Source organism: Nerophis lumbriciformis, linkage group LG07 (assembly GCF_033978685.3).
Source record: "Nerophis lumbriciformis linkage group LG07, RoL_Nlum_v2.1, whole genome shotgun sequence".
Lineage (NCBI taxonomy): Eukaryota > Metazoa > Chordata > Actinopteri > Syngnathiformes > Syngnathidae > Nerophis > Nerophis lumbriciformis.
In genome coordinates this window covers 51,240,311-51,257,987 of record NC_084554.2, presented here as the reverse complement: position 1 = coordinate 51,257,987, position 17,677 = coordinate 51,240,311, and the positions used below count along the sequence as shown (strand labels likewise).

Here is a 17,677-nt window from a genome sequence, read left to right as displayed (position 1 = left end):
GTGTTATGTTGTCGAAGTACTCATGACAAGTGTACTTATGTTGTATTCAGTTGTTATGTTGTTGAAGTATGCATGACAAGTGTACTAATGTTGTGTGCAGTGTGTTGTGTTGTTGAAGCACTCATGACAAGTGTACATAATGTTGTGTGCAGTGTGTTGTGTTGTTGAAGAACACATGACAAGTGTGCCTAATGTTGTGTCCAGTGTGTTGTGTTGTCGAAGTACGAATGACAAGTGTACTAATATTGTGTCCAGTGTGTTGTGTTGTTGAAGTACTTATGACAAGTGTACCTAATGTTGTGTCCAGTGTGTTGTGTTGTCGAAGTACTCATGACAAGTGTACTAATGTTGTGTCCAGTGTGTTGTGTTGTCGAAGTACTCATGACAAGTGTACCTAATGTTGTGTCCAGTGTACATAATGTTGTGTCCAGTGTACCTAATGTTACGTCCAGTGTACCTAATATTGTGTCCAGTGTGTTGTGTTGTCGAAGTACTCATGACAAGTGTACTAATGTTGTATTCAGTGTGTTATGTTGTTGAAGTATGCATGACAAGTGTACTAATGTTGTGTACAGTGTGTTGTGTTGTCGAAGTACGCATGACAAGTGTACTAATATTGTGTCCAGTGTGTTGTGTTGTTGAAGTACTCATGACAAGTGTACTAATGTTGTGTCCAGTGTGTTGTGTTGTTGAAGTACTCATGACAAGTGTACTAATGTTGTGTCCAGTGTGTTGTGTTGTCGAAGTACTCATGACAAGTGTACTTAATGTTGTGTCCAGTGTGTTGTGTTATTGAAGTACTCATGACAAGTGTACTAATATTGTATTCAGTGTGTTATGTTGTTGAAGTACACATGACAAGTGTACCTAATGTTGTGTCCAGTGTGTTGTGTTGTTGAAGTACTCATGGCAAGTGTACTTAATGTTGTATCCAGTGTGTTGTGTTGTTGAAGTACTCATGACAAGTGTACTAATGTTGTGTCCAGTGTGTTGTGTTGTTGAAGTACTCATGACAAGTGTACCTAATATTGTGTCCAGTGTGTTGTGTTGTTGAAGTACTCATGGCAAGTGTACTTAATGTTGTATCCAGTGTGTTGTGTTGTTGAAGTACTCATGACAAGTGTACTAATGTTGTGTCCGGCGTGTTGTGTTGTTGAAGTACACATGACAAGTGTACAAATATTGTGTCCAGTGTGTTTTGTTTTTGAAGTACTCATGGCAAGTGTACTTAATGTTGTATCCAGTGTGTTGTGTTGTTGAAGTACTCATTCACAAGTGTATTAATATTGTGTCCAGTGTGTTGTGTTGTTGAAGTACGCATGATAAGTGTACTTATTGTTGTGTACAGTGTGTTGTGTTGTTGAAGTACTCATGACAAGTGTACTAATGTTGTGTCTAGTGTGTTGTGTCGTTGAAGTACTCATGACAAGTGTACTAATGTTGTGTCCAGTGTGTTTTGTTTTTGAAGTACATATGGCAAGTGTACTTAATGTTGTATCCAGTGTGTTGTGTTGTTGAAGTACTCATGACAAGTGTACTAATGTTGTGTCCGGTGTGTTGTGTTGTTGAAGTACTCATTACAAGTGTACTAATATTGTGTCCAGTGTGTTGTATTGTTGAAGTACTCATGACAAGTGTACTTAATGTTGTGTCCAGTGTGTTGTGTTGTTGAAGTACTCATGACAAGTGTACTTAATGTTGTGTCCAGTGTGTTGAGTTGTTGAAGTACTCATGACAAGTGTACTAATGTTGTGTCCAGTGTGTTGTGTTGTTGAAGTATGCATGACAAATGTACTAATGTTGTGTCCAGTCTGTTGTGTTATTGAAGTACTCATGACAAGTGTACATAATGTTGTGTGCAGTGTGTTGTGTTGTTGAAGAACACATGACAAGTGTGCCTAATGTTGTGTCCAGTGTGTTGTGTTGTCGAAGTACGAATGACAAGTGTACTAATATTGTGTCCAGTGTTGTGTTGTTGAAGTACACATGACACGTGTACTTAATGTTGTGTCCAGTGTGTTGAAGTACTCATGACAAGTGTACCTAATGTTGTGTCCAGTGGGTTGAGTTGTTGAAGTACACATGACAAGTGTACTAATGTTGTGTGCAGTGTGGTATGTGGTTTAAGTACACATGACAAGTGTACTAATGATGTGTGTAGGCTGTTGTGTTGTTGAAGTATGCATGACAAGTGCACTTAATGGTGTGTTATTGAAGAACTCATGACAAGTGTACCTAATGTTGTGTCCATGGTGTTGTGTTATTAAAGTACACATGACAAGTGTACTAATGTTGTGTCCAGTGTGTTGTGTTATTGAAGTACTCATGACAAGTGTACCAAAGTTGTGTCCAGTGTGTTGTGTTGTTGAAGTACGCATAATAAGTGTACTTATTGTTGTGTACAGTGTGTTGTGTTGTTGAAGTACATATGGCAAGTGTACTAATGTTGTGTCTAGTGTGTTGTGTTGTTGAAGTACTCATGACAAGTGTACTAATGATGTGTGCAGTGTGTTGTGTTGTTGAAGTACGCATAATAAGTGTACTTATTGTTGTGTACAGTGTGTTGTGTTGTTGAAGTACACATGGCAAGTGTACTAATATTGTGTCCAGTGTGTTGTGTTGTTGAAGTACTCATGACAAGTGTACTAATATTGTGTCCAGTGTGTTGTGTTGTTGAAGTACTCATGACAAGTGTACTAATATTGTGTCCAGTGTGTTGTGTTGTTGAAGTACTCATGACAAGTGTACTAATGTTGTGTCCAGTGTGTTGTGTTGTTAAAGTACTCATGACAAGTGTACTAATGTTGTTTCCGGCGTGTTGTGTTGTTGAAGTACTCATTACAAGTGTACTAATATTGTGTCCAGTGTGTTGTGTTGTTGAAGTACGCATAATAAGTGTACTTATTGTTGTGTACAGTGTGTTGTGTTGTTGAAGTACATATGGCAAGTGTACTAATGTTGTGTCTAGTGTGTTGTGTTGTTGAAGTACTCATGACAAGTGTACTAATGTTGTATCCAGTGTGTTGTGTTGTTGAAGTACGCATAATAAGTGTACTTATTGTTGTGTGCAGTGTGTTGTGTTGTTGAAGTACTCATGACAAGTGTACTAATGATGTGTCTAGTGTGTTGTGTTGTTGAAGTACTCATGACAAGTGTACTAATGTTGTATCCAGTGTGTTGTGTTGTTGAAGTACGCATAATAAGTGTACTTATTGTTGTGTGCAGTGTGTTGTGTTGTTGAAGTACTCATGACAAGTGTACTAATAATGTGTGCAGTGTGTTGTATTGTTGAAGTACACATGACAAGTGTACTAATGATGTGTGCAGTGTGTTGTGTTGTTGAAGTACACATGGCAAGTGTACTAATGTTGTGTGCAGTGTGTTGTGTTGTTGAAGTACACATAGCAAGTGTACTAATGCAGTGTGTTGTGTTGTTGGGGGCAGTGTAGTACAGAGAGTAACACAAAGATTGTTGAGAAGCACACACAGTGTGTGCATGAAGATAGTTGATGATTGTGTTGATTTTGGCCGCTGAGACACGCAACAAGTCCACATGTGCAACTGATACACTTGTTGTGCTTCTCACCAAAGGTGGAAATGTTTGCAGACTGAATTGTTCCATGGAATGCAGGAAAGTCTTTCAGAGACGACTCACAAGTGCTTCATGCATTATGAGAGAAACAAGATATCTCCGTCCAAATAATAATAATAGAAGCATTACAGTTCAGCACAGAGGTCTTCAACAGGGGCTACAAGACCCCCAGTGCAGGGGTTTTGTCCTGGGGGCCACATTTCCCTTTCTCTTTACTATGTTTCTTAATTTGTACATTCCTGACATTGTGTTGTGTTTAAGGACCACCTGTAAATGAACTGGTGTTGGGTTTAAGGACCTTCTGTAAACGAACTGGTGTTGTGTTTATGGACCTTCTGTAAACGAACTGGTGTTGTGTTTAAGGACCTCCTGTAAACGAACTGGTGTTGTGTTTAAGGACCTTCTGTAAACGAACTGGTGTTGTGTTTATGGACCTTCTGTAAACGAACTGGTGTTGTGTTTAAGGACCTCCTGTAAACGAACTGGTGTTGGGTTTAAGGACCTCCTGTAAACGAACTGGTGTTGGGTTTAAGGACCTTCTGTAAACAAACTGGTGTTATGTTTAAGGCCTTCTGTAAACAAACTGGTGTTGTGTTTAAGGACCTTCTGTAAACGAACTGGTGTTGGGTTTAAGGACCTCCTGTAAACGAACTGGTGTTGGGTTTAAGGACCTCCTGTAAACGAACTGGTGTTGTGTTTAAGGACCTCCTGTAAACAAACTGGTGTTGTGTTTAAGGATCTCCTGTAAACGAACTGGTGTTGGGTTTAAGGACCTCCTGTAAACGAACTGGTGTTGTGTTTAAGGACCTTCTGTAAACGAACTGGTGTTGTGTTTAAGGACCTCCTGTAAACGAACTGGTGTTGGGTTTAAGGACCTCCTGTAAACGAACTGGTGTTGTGTTTAAGGACCTCCTGTAAACGAACTGGTGTTGGGTTTAAGGACCTCCTGTAAACGAACTGGTGTTGGGTTTAAGGACCTTCTGTAAACGAACTGGTGTTGGGTTTAAGGACTTTCTGTAAACGAATTGGTGTTGTGTTTAAGGACCTTCTGTAAACGAACTGGTGTTGGGTTTAAGGACCTCCTGTAAACGAACTGGTGTTGGGTTTAAGGACCTTCTGTAAACAAACTGGTGTTGTGTTTAAGGACCTCCTGTAAACGAACTGGTGTTGTGTTTAAGGACCTTCTGTAAACGAACTGGTGTTGGGTTTAAGGACCTTCTGTAAACAAACTGGTGTTGTGTTTAAGGACCTCCTGTAAACGAACTGGTGTTGTGTTTAAGGACCTCCTGTAAACGAACTGGTGATGTGTTTAAGGACCTCCTGTAAACGAACTGGTGTTGGGTTTAATGACCTCCTGTAAACGAACTGGTGTTGGGTTTAAGGACCTTCTGTAAACAAACTGGTGTTGGGTTTAAGGACCTTCTGTAAACGAACTGGTGTTGGGTTTAAGGACCTCCTGTAAACGAACTTGTGTTGTGTATAAGGACCTTCTGTAAACGAACTGGTGTTGGGTTTAAGGACCTTCTGTAAACGAACTGGTGTTGGGTTTAAGGACCTCCTGTAAACGAACTGGTGTTGGGTTTAAGGACCTTCTGTAAACGAACTGGTGTTGTGTTTAAGGACCTTCTGTAAACGAACTGGTTTTGGGTTTAAGGACCTCCTGTAAATGAACTGGTGTTGGGTTTAAGGACCTCCTGTAAACGAACTGGTGTTGGGTTTAAAGACCTTCTGTAAACAAACTGGTGTTGTGTTTAATGACCTCCTGTAAATGAACTGGTGTTGTGTTTAAGGACCTTCTGTAAACGAAGCGGTGTTGGGTTTAAGGACCTTCTGTAAACAAGCTAGTGTTGCATTTAAGGACCTCCTGTAAACAAACTGGTGTTGTGTTTAAGGACCTTCTGTAAACGAACTGGTGTTGTGTTTAAGGCCCTCCTGTAAACAAACTGGTGTTGTGTTTAAGGACCTTCTGTAAACGAACTGGTGTTGTGTTTAAGGCCCTCCTGTAAACAAACTGGTGTTGGGTTTAAGGACCTTCTGTAAACGAACTGGTGTTGGGTTTAAGGACCTTCTGTAAACGAACTGGTGTTGTGTTTAAGGACCTTCTGTAAACGAACTGGTGTTGGGTTTAAGGACCTCCTGTAAACGAACTGGTGTTGGGTTTAAGGACCTCCTGTAAACGAACTGGTGTTGGGTTTAAGGACCTTCTGTAAACAAACTGGCGTTGTGTTTAAGGACCTCCTGTAAACGAACTGGTGTTGTGTTTAAGGACCTCCTGTAAATGAACTGGTGTTGTGTTTAAGGACCTTCTGTAAACAAACTGGTGTTGGGTTTAAGGACCTCCTGTAAACGAACTGGTGTTGTGTTTAAGGACCTCCTGTAAACGAACTGGTGTTGTGTTTAAGGATCTTCTGTAAACGAACTGGTGTTGTGTTTAAGGACCTTCTGTAAACGAACTGGTGTTGTGTTTAAGGACCTTCTGTAAACGAACTGGTGTTGTGTTTAAGGACCTCCTGTAAACGAACTGGTGTTGTGTTTAAGGATCTTCTGTAAACGAACTGGTGTTGTGTTTAAGGACCTTCTGTAAACGAACTGGTGTTGTGTTTAAGGACCTTCTGTAAACGAACTGGTGTTGTGTTTAAGGACCTTCTATAAATAAACTGGTGTTGTGTTTAAGGACCTTCTGTAAACGAACTGGTGAGGACCTTCTGTAATAACTGGTGTTGGGTTTAAGGACCGTCTGTAAACGAACTGGTGTTGTGTTTAAGGACCTCCTGTAAACGACCTGGTGTTGTGTTTAAGGACCTTCTGTAAACGAACTGGTGTTGTGTTTAAGGACCTCCTGTAAACGAACTGGCGTTGTGTTTAAGGACCTTCTGTAAACGAACTGGTGTTGTGTTTAAGATCCTTCTGTAAACGAACTGGTGTTGGGTTTAAGGACCTTCTGTAAACGAACTGGTGTTGTGTTTAAGGACCTTCTGTAAACGAACTGGTGAGGACCTTCTGTAATAACTGGTGTTGGGTTTAAGGACTGTCTGTAAACGAACTGGTGTTGTGTTTAAGGACCTTCTGTAAACAAACTGGTGTTGGATTTAAGGACCGTCTGTAAACGAACTGGTGTTGGATTTAAGGACCATCTGTAAACGAACTGGTGTTGTGTTTAAGGACCTTCTGTAAATGACTTGGTGTTGTGTTTAAGGCCGTCCTGTAAACAAACGGGTGTTGTGTTTAAGGCCCTCCTGTAAACGAACTGGTGTTGGGTTTAAGACCCTCCTGTAAACGAACTGGTGTTGGGTTTAAGGACCTTCTGTAAACAAGCTAGTGTTGCATTTAAGGACCTCCATTAAACGAGCTGGTGTTGTGTTTAAGGACCTCCTGTAAACGAGCTGGTGTTGTGTTTAAGGACCTCCAGTAAACGAGCTGGTGTTGTGTTTAAGGACTTCCTTTAAACAAGCAGGTGTTGTGTTTAAGGACCTTCTGTAAACGAACTGGTGTTGGGTTTAAGGACCTTCTGTAAAGGAACTGGTGTTGTGTTTAAGGACCTTCTGTAAACAAGCTAGTGTTGCATTTAAGGACTTCCTGTAAACAAACTGGTGTTGTGTTTAAGGACCTTCTGTAAACGAAATGGTGTTGGTTTTAAGGACCTTCTGTAAACGAACTGGTGTTGTGTTTAAGGACCTTCTGTAAACAAAATGGTGTTGGTTTTAAGGACCTTCTGTAAACGAACTGGTGTTGTGTTTAAGGACCTTCTGTAAACGAACCGGTGTTGGGTTTAAGGACCTTCTGTAAACAAGCTAGTGTTGCATTTAAGGACCTCCATTAAACGAGCTGGTGTTGTGTTTAAGGACCTCCTGTAAACGAGCTGGTGTTGTGTTTAAGGACCTCCAGTAAACGAGCTGGTGTTGTGTTTAAGGACTTCCTTTAAACAAGCAGGTGTTGCGTTTAAGGACCTCCTGTAAACAAGTCATGACAGGCCAGTCTGGTGTCATTTCCCTGGAACTACAATTCAATTGTCCTGAGTTATAGTAGGCAAAATACTGTAGTAGGCACTATATTGTAGTAGGCACTGTACTGTAGTAGGCACTATACTCTAATAGGCACTATACTGTAGTAGTCACTATACTCCAGTAGGCACTATACTGTAATAGTCACTATACTCTAGTAGTCACTATACTGTAGTAGTCACTATACTGTAGCAGTCACTATACTCTAGCAGTCACTATACTGTAGTAGACACTATACTGTAGTAGGCACTATACTATAGTAAGCACTATACGGTAGTAGGCACTATACTCTAGTATAGTGCCGTGGGCATTATAATGTAGTGGGCCCTATACCATAGTAGGTACTATACTGTAGTAGGCACTACAGTTGACACAATAGTGGACACTTTACTGTAGTAGGCACTATATGCTAGTAGGCACTATAGTTGACACAATAGTGGGCACTATAATGTAGTAGGCACTATACCATATTGGCCACTATAATGTAGTTGGCCCTCGAGTAAGCACTATAGTAGGCACTATTGTAGGCACTGTACCATAGTAGTCACTATAGTAGTTCCTATAATAGGCACTATTGTAGGCATTATAGTAGGTTTTATAGTAGGCATCAAAGTAGGCACTATAGTAGTTATTATAGTAGGTCCTATAGTGGGCACTTACTTAGACACTACAGTGGGCATTATAGAAGGAACTATTGTAGGGATTATAGTAGGTCCTATAGTAGGCACTATAGTATGCATTATAGTAGGTCCTATAGTAGGCACTTACTTAGTCACTATTGTAGGGATTATAGTAGGTCCTATAGCAGGCACTATGGTAGACATTATAGTAGGTCCTATAGTAGGCACTGTAGTCGGCATTAGTCACTATAGTAGGCCTTATAGTAGGTCCTATAGTAGGCACTCACTTAGACACTATTGTAGGGACTATAGTAGGCAGTATAGTAGTCACTATACTAGGCATTATATTAGGTCCTATAGTAGGCACTTACTTAGACACTATTGTAGGGATTATAGTAGGTCCTATAGTATACATTTTAGTAGGTCCTATAATAGCCACTATAGTAGTTATTATAGTAGGTCCTATAGTAGGCACTTACTTGGACACTATTGTAGGGATTATAGTAGGTCCTATAGCAGGCACTATAGTAGGCATTACAGTAGGTCCTATAGTGGGCACTTACTTAGGTACTACAGTGGGCATTATAGAAGGCACTATAGTAGGGATTATAGTAGGTCCTATAGTAGGCACTATAGTATGCATTATAGTAGGTCCTATAGTAGGCACTTACTTAGACACTATTGTAGGGATTATAGTAGGTCCTATAGCAGGCACTATGGTAGGCATTATAGTAGGTCCTATAGTAGGCACTGTAGTAGGCATTAGTCACTATAGTAGGCCTTATAGTAGGTCCTATAGTAGGCACTCACTTAGACACTATTGTAGGGACTATAGTAGGCAGTATAGTAGTCACTATACTAGGCATTATATTAGGTCCTATAGTAGGCACTTACTTAGACACTATTGTAGGGATTATAGTAGGTCCTATAGTATACATTTTAGTAGGTCCTATAATAGCCACTATAGTAGTTATTATAGTAGGTCCTATAGTAGGCACTTACTTAGACACTATTGTAGGGATTATAGTAGGTCCTATAGCAGGCACTATAGTAGGCATTATAGTAGGTCCTATAGTGGGCACTTACTTAGGTACTACAGTGGGCATTATAGGGGCACTATTGTAGGGATTATAGTAAGTCCTATAGTAGGCACTATAGTATGCATTATAGTAGGTCCTATAGTAGGCACTTACTTAGACACTATTGTAGGGATTATAGTAGGTCCTATAGCAGGCACTATGGTAGGCATTATAGTAGGTCCTATAGTAGGCACTCACTTAGACACTATTGTAGGGACTATAGTAGGCAGTATAGTAGTCACTATACTAGGCACTTACTTAGACACTATTGTAGGGATTATAGTAGGTCCTATAGTATACATTTTAGTAGGTCCTGTAATAGCCACTATAGTAGTTATTATAGTAGGTCCTATAGTAGACATTATAGTAGGTCCTATAGTAGGCACATACTTAGACACTATATATATATATATATATATATATATATATATATATATATATATATGCGATGAGGTGGCGACTTGTCCAGGGTGTACCCCGCCTTCCGCCCGATTGTAGCTGAGATAGGCTCCAGCGCCCCCCGCGACCCCAAAGGGAATAAGCGGTAGAAAATGGATGGATGGATATATATATATATATATATATATATATATATATATATATATATATATATATATATATATATATACATATATATATATATATATATATAATATTATATTATTATATTATATATATATAAATATATATATTATATATTATTATATTAATGTGTATTTATATATAAATATATATATTATATATTATTATATTAATGTGTGTATATATATATATATATATATATATATATATATATATATATATATATATATATATATAGTATTGTTTTTGAAAATGAAAATATCAAAATGGTTGGTTTTTCAGTGTGTGGCCCTCAGTGGCAAAAGTGTGGACCCCCTGGTATAAGGGGTCCTCGCTCTATTTCTCCATCAGTCTGGGGGTCTTTGGCAGGGGCGCCGAAAAGGGGGGGGGTAAAGGAGACGGATTCTAGGGGCCCATGATGGAGGGGGGCCCAGAGAGGCCCCTAATGATGATAAAATTATAATACAGAAAAAATAATGACACTGTGTTGGGGGCCCTGTAAAGATTCTTTTCATGGGGCCCAAAATCCCTAGCGGCGCTCCTGGTCTTTGGTCTGGAGTCCTGCCTTAGCATTCCCTGATTTACATTGGCGTAGTTTTAGCTTCTTTAATATAAATATACATATTATCAAAAATATACATATAATGTATATCTTTCATTACTTCTGTATGTGGCCCTCAGTGTAAAAACTGTGGACCCTCCTGTCTTTTCATTATTAATTTCTGAAGACATTATTTTTGGGGTTGAAACAAGACATTTTTAACAGTTTCAAGTGATGATGGTAATTTTCGACAACAGCGAGAGGAACAACAGCTTGAAGCAACACCGCCCTCTAGTGGCGATATTGACTCCATGCATCAGAAAGCCTTTCCTTTTAAAGGCTGCGTGATAGCCCAAACGATATCGGAATGACTAAGAATGATTGGGAAAACCTTTGAAAGACTTTTTTGGCCATCGCTCTTCAGCTGTAATTCCACATAATTGCTGACAGGACGCTTTATGAACGGCCGTGGACGCGGCAGCCGTTATTTCAGGCCGACTAATGAGGCCCACGCAGCCATTAAACACACGCGCTGCCATTTCAGAAGTTGTTTTTTTTATTTCCTGGAAATGAAGCCGGTGCCAGCCCGGGGCCAAGTTTCCACCGCACGCAGGTTGGCTTTTCTCACCCCAGCCAAAGTTTCCAGGGAGGCGAATCCCCTGCTGTGGTGTTTGTTTAGGTGTGTGCTGATTAGAAGTTCTCACGCTGGGCGCCACGTATCGCCGCCTGCGAAACGTGTCTTGTACAGCCTCCGTGTTTAATGGCGTGCTTAGCCCCGGCTCGCCTCGACCTTCTCCTTCCGGGCTGCTTCCCGTCCGCCCAGATGGACGAGCGCGTGATTAACGCCGCTTTACTGCCGCCGCTCGTTAGACCGTCGGACCATAAAAGGAGGAGTCGGTTGTCTGAATAACCACGTTCCCGAGGAGCGTTTTTTGGAATATCGACTAACATCTGTTTTTGATGGCGTCCTATTTTAGCGAGCTAGAATAACGCGTCAGGATGGCTTTAATGTGCAGGTCGGTAATGAGCTCGCGGAGGGGCGAGCGCTTTCATGGCCGCTCGTGTGGATTAGCGTTTATGAGCCGTGTTGAATAGAAGAAGAGAATAGAATGGACTTTATTGTCATTATATTTGCATATAACGAGATTAAGGACTCCAATTTAAGGTGCGGTAGTGGGAACAAATATGGGGTAAAAAGAAATAAATAATAAAATAAATTATTGAAGCGACTGGGATGAGAATCAGCACCTTCAAGTCCGAGTCCATGGTTCTCTGGAGAGCCATCTCCGGGTTGCGGAGGAGACCCTGCCCCAAGTGGAGGAGTTCAAGTACCTCGGAGTCTTGTTCACGAGTGAGGGAAGAGTGGATCGTGAGATCGACAGGCGGATCGGTGCGGCGTCTTCAGTAATGCGGACGCTGTGTCGATCCGTTGTGGTGAAGAAGGAGCTGAGCCGGGAGGCAAAGCTCTCAATTTACCGGTCGATCTACGTTCCCATCCTCACCTATGGTCATGAGCTTTGGGTTATGACCGAAAGGACAAGATCACGGGTACCATCCATTCATCCATCCATCTTCTTCCGCTTATCCGAGGTCGGGTCGCGGGGGAAGCAGCTTAAGCAGGGAAACCCAGACTTCCCTCTCCCCAGCCACTTCGTCCAGCTCCTCCCGGGGGATCCCGAGGCGTTCCCAGGCCAGCCGGGAGAGATAGTCTTCCCAGCGTGTCCTGGGTCTTCCCCGTGGCCTCCTACCGGTCTGACGTGCCCGAAACACCTTCCTAGGGAGGCGTTCGGGTGGCATACTGACCAGATGCCCGAACCACCTCATCTGGCTCCTCTCGATGTGGAGGAGCAGCGGCTTTACTTTGAGCTCCCCCCGAATGACAGAGCTTCTCACCCTATCTCTAAGGGAGAGCCCCGCCACTCGGCGGAGGAAACTCATTTCGGCCGCTTGTACCCGTGATCTTGTCCTTTCGGTCATGACCCAAAGCTCATGACCATAGGTGAGGATGGGAACGTAGATCGACCGGTAAATCGAGAGCTTTGCCTTCCGGCTCAGCTCCTTCTTCACCACAACGGATCGATACAGCGTCCGCATTACTGAAGACGCCGCACCGATCCGCCTGTCGATCTCACGATCCACTCTTCCCCCACTCGTGAACAAGACTCCGAGGTACTTGAACTCCTCCACTTGGGGAAAGATCTCCTCCCCAACCTGGAGATGGCACTCCACCCTTTTCCGGGAGAGAACCATGGACTCGGACTTGGAGGTGCTGATTCCCATCCCAGTCGCTTCACACTCGGCTGCGAACCGATCCAGTGAGAGCTGAAGATTTTGGCCGGAGGAAGCCATCAGGACCACATCATCTGCAAATAGCAGAGACCTAATCCTGCAGCCACCAAACCAGATCTCCTCAACGCCCTGACTGCGCCTAGAAATTCTGTCCATAAAAGTTATGAACAGAATCGGTGACAAAGGGCAGCCTTGGCGGAGTCCAATCCTCACTGGAAACGTGTCCGACTTACTGCCGGCAATGCGGACCAAGCTCTGACACTGATTATACAGGGAGCGAACTGCCACAATAAGACAGTCCGTTACCCCATACTCTCTGAGCACTCCCCACAGGACTTCCCGAGGGACACGGTCGAATGCCTTCTCCAAGTCCACAAAGCACATGTAGACTGGTTGGGCAAACTCCCATGTACCCTCAAGGACCCTGCCGAGAGTATAGAGCTGGTCCACAGTTCCACGACCAGGACGAAAACCACACTGTTCCTCCTGAATCCGAGGTTCGACTATCCGGCGTAGCCTCCTCTCCAGTACACCTGAATAGACCTTACCGGGAAGGCTGAGGAGTGTGATCCCACGATAGTTGGAACACACCCTCCGGTTCCCCTTCTTAAAGAGAGGAACCACCACCCCGGTCGGCCAATCCAGAGTTACCGCCCCCGATGTCCACGCGATGTTGCAGAGTCTTGTCAACCAAGACAGCCCCACAACATCCAGAGCCTTAAGGAACTCCGGGCGGCTCTCATCCACCCCCGGGGCCTTGCCACCGAGGAGCTTTTTATCTACCTCGGCAACCTCAGCCCCAGAAATAGGAGAGCCCACCACAGATTCCCCAGGCCCTGCTTCCTCATAGGAAGACGTGCTGGTAGGATTGAGGAGGTCTTCGAAGTATTCCCTCCACCGATCCACAACATCCGCAGTCGAGGTCAGCAGAGCACCATCCCCACCATACACGGTGTTGACACTGCACTGCTTCCCCTTCGATCACGGGTACAAGCGGCCCAAATGAGTTTCCTCCGCCGGGTGGCGGGGCTCTCCCTTAGAGATAGGGTGAGAAGCTCTGCCATCCGGGGGGAACTCGAGTTGCCAGATGAGGTGGTTCGGGCATCTGGCAAACTAACAATTTAAATAAATAGACTACTATCCGATAAAAAATAATAAGCAATCCTGTACAATATACAAAACACTGTAGAAATGCAAAATACTGTACAATATACAGAACAGGACAAGAGTACCGGAGTAATAAATAACAATCAGTGTCGGACGTATCGCACTCGGAGGGTAATATTGCACAGTAGGGTATATTGTATAGGGGGGAATTATTATTATAAGTTAGAGTTCAAGATGGTGACAGCTCTGGGAAAGAAGCTGTCTCTGAGCCTGTTTGTTCTGGCTCTGATGCACCTGTAGCGCCTGCCCGATGGTAGCTGGTGGAACAGGTGGAAGCCAGGGTGTGTGCTGTCCTTGGTGATGCTTTTTGCTCTGTTGAAGCAGCGGGAGTTGTGTAAATCCTTCAGGGAGGGTAGAGTTTTTTTATGCAGACTTTATGACCCTCTGAATCACCTGTTTGTCTGCTTCAGTGCAGCTGGCGTACCACACTGTTATGCAGTACGTCGCCAGGCTCTCGACAGCCGAGCGATAGAAGGTCACCATCAGCTGCCTCTCCAGTCTGTTCTTCCTCAGCACCCTCAGGAAGTGGAGCCTCCGCTAATGATGGCGCTTTGTCACGTTTGTTCTCGTCTTTTGCCTCGCAGGACCGGCGGAGGCCCTCGCTCCAGGCCCGCACTCGCAACCGACAGAGGGACGATGGCGAACGCCACGGCCGGAACGAGCAAATGGATCAACCTGACGTGCGGCATGTCCGGCCACCACGACATCATCTTCACGCTGGTGCCCATCGTCTACGGATGCAACTTTGCCATCGGCATTGTGGGTAACAGCATGGTGGTGGCCGTCATCTACTGCTACATGAAGCTGAAGACGGTGGCCAACATCTTCGTGCTCAACCTGGCCGTGTCCGACCTCACCTTCCTCATGACGCTGCCCATGTGGGCCACCTTCACCGCCACCGGCTACCACTGGCCGTTCGGCGGCTTCCTGTGCAAGACAAGCGCCGGCTTGGTCATCTTCAACCTTTACACCAGCACCTTCTTCCTGACGGCGCTCAGCATGGACCGCTACCTGGCCATCGTGCACCCGGTGAGGTCGCGGCGCTTCCGCACGGCGGCGTACGCCCGCATCACCTGCGTGGTGGTCTGGCTCTTCGCCTTCGTGCTCAGCGTGCCCACGGCGTTGACGCGGGACGTGCTCGACATCGCGAACTCCAACGCCACGGTGTGCGGCGTCCTGCACCCGGGCGCGGAGAACCGCGTGCGGCTGAAGGAGCTCCTGCTGGCCATCAATCTGATGAAGAGCCTGCTGGGCTTCCTGGTGCCCTTCGTCATCATCATCACCTGCTACTGCCTCATCGGCCGGGCGCTGCTGGGCGCCAGGCACATCCAGAAGAGCTCGCGCTCCCGCGACGACGAGGTCCTGCGCATGCTGGCCGCCGCCGTGCTGGCCTTCTTCCTGTGCTGGATGCCCCATCAGGTGTTCCACCTCCTGCAGGTGCTGACCCAGCTCATCCTGGTGGAGAACTGCGCCGTCCTGGAGATCGTGGACACCGCCATGCCCTTCACCATCTGCCTGGCTTACTTCAACAGCTGCGTCAACCCCATCGTCTACGGCTTCGTGGGACGCAACTTCCGCAAGAACCTGCTGCGCCTGCTGCGCTGCTCGCCGGCCGGCGCCCCCGGTCCCCACCCCAGCATCAGCTCCAAGATGAGCGCCATGTCCTTCAGAGCCTCCGAGGCGCTGAGCCTGACCGCCAAGAGCAAGGCCTCCGCCGACAGCAAGTAACGGCGACGGGGAGTCCGGAGGAAGACATTCCGCGGTTGCCGAGGCCAACGCCGAGCACCGAGCATGCGAGCGCGCCGTCGTGATGTCCTGCATGAGAACCTTCTCCAAGAAACGTGCGTGGCGAGATGTAGCGGGCGCACACTCGCTATGCGTCGCCGTGTTTTCCAGTGGTAAACGTTTTGTCAGCTCACGCGCCAAAAAAGTAGCCAAATGTACTGTACATGAAAAAGATAGTAGTTAGGGGTGTGGCAAAGAGTCAATTCACACCCGGGTCCCGATTCCTATTCATCCCGATTCTAAATCCATTCATCATTTTTTATATTTTATTGGAAATCTAAAGACTGTGTTTTGCTCAATGTTATTTATAATGCAGGAAATGCAATACATTGCCAATTGACTAATTGTGAGAATGTCCAAACATTCACACATGTATCAGATTCTACACCAAAAAAACTATGTATTATTATTATTATTATTATTATTATCATTATTATTATTATTATAATTATTATTATTATTATTATTATTATTATTGTGAGAATGTCCAAACATTCACACATGTATAAGATTCTACACCAAAAAAAACATGTATTATTATTATTATTATTATTATTATCATTATTATTATTATTATAATTATTATTATTATTATTATTATTATTATTGTGAGGATGTCCAAACATTCACACATATATAAGATTCTACACCAAAAAACGATGTATTATTATTATTATTATTATTGTGAGAATGTCCAAACATTCACTTATATAAGATTATACACCAAAAAACTATTTGTTATTATTAATTATTATTACTATTATTATTATTATTATTATTATTATTATTATTATTGTGAGAATGTCCAAACATTCACACATATATAAGATTATACACCAAAAAAACTATGTATTATTATTATTATTATTATTATTATTATTATTATTATTATTGTGAGAATGTCCAAACATTCACACATATATAAGATTATACACCAAAAAACTATTTGTTATTATTATGAATTATTATTATTATAATTATTATTATTATTATTATTATTATTATTATTGTGAGAATTTCCAAACGTTCACATATATAAGATTCTTCACCAAAAAACGATGTATTATTATTATTATTATTGTGAGAATGTCCAAACATTCACACATATATAAGATTCTACACCAAAAAAACGATGTATTATTATAATTATTGTGAGAATGTCCAAACATTTACATATATAAGATTATATACCAAAAAACTATGTATTATTATTATTATTATTATTATTATTATTATTATTATTATTGTGGGAATGTCCAAACATTCACACATATATAAAATTCTACACCAAAAAAGCTATGTATTATTATTATTATTACTATTATTATTGTGAGAATGTCCAAACATTCACATATATAAGATTATACACCAAAAAACTATGTATTATTATTATTATTATTATTATTATTGTTATTATTATTATTATTATTATTGTGAGAATGTCCAAACATTCACACATATATAAGATTCTACACCAAAAAAACTATGTATTATTATTATTATTGTTATTATTATTATTATTATTATTATTATTATTATTGTGAGAATGTTCAAACATTCACATACGTATATATGATTATACACCAAAAAAACTATGTATTATTATTATTATTATTGTGAGAATGTCCAAACATTCACACATGTATAAGATTCTACACCAAAAAAACTATATATTATTATTATTATTGTGAGAATGTCCAAACATTCACATATATAAGATTATACACCAAAAAACTATGTATTATTATTATTATTTATATTATTATTATTGCGAGAATGTCCAAACATTCACACATATATAAAATTGTACACCAAAAAAACAATGTATTATTATTATTATTATTATTATTATTATTATTATTGTGAGAATGTCCAAACATTCACATATATAAGATTATACACCAAAAAACTATGTATTATTATTATTATTATTATTATCATTATTATTATTATTATTATTATTGTGAGAATGTCCAAACATTCACACATATATAAAATTCTACACCAAAACAACTATGTAT

At 42.2% G+C, this 17,677-nt stretch overlaps 1 protein-coding gene across 1 annotated transcript in view; it reads left to right on the top strand.

Annotated features, from left to right (window-relative positions):
• Positions 1-16,036, top strand: part of agtr1b (angiotensin II receptor, type 1b) — a 57,000-nt gene extending 40,964 nt beyond the window's left edge. The window contains exon 2 of the mRNA XM_061964685.1: positions 14,456-16,036. Within this exon, the coding sequence (XP_061820669.1) occupies positions 14,456-15,599 (1,144 nt within the window). The 3' untranslated portion in view covers positions 15,600-16,036. The remainder of the gene's footprint in view (positions 1-14,455) is intronic.
• Positions 16,037-17,677: the final 1,641 nt, after the last annotated feature.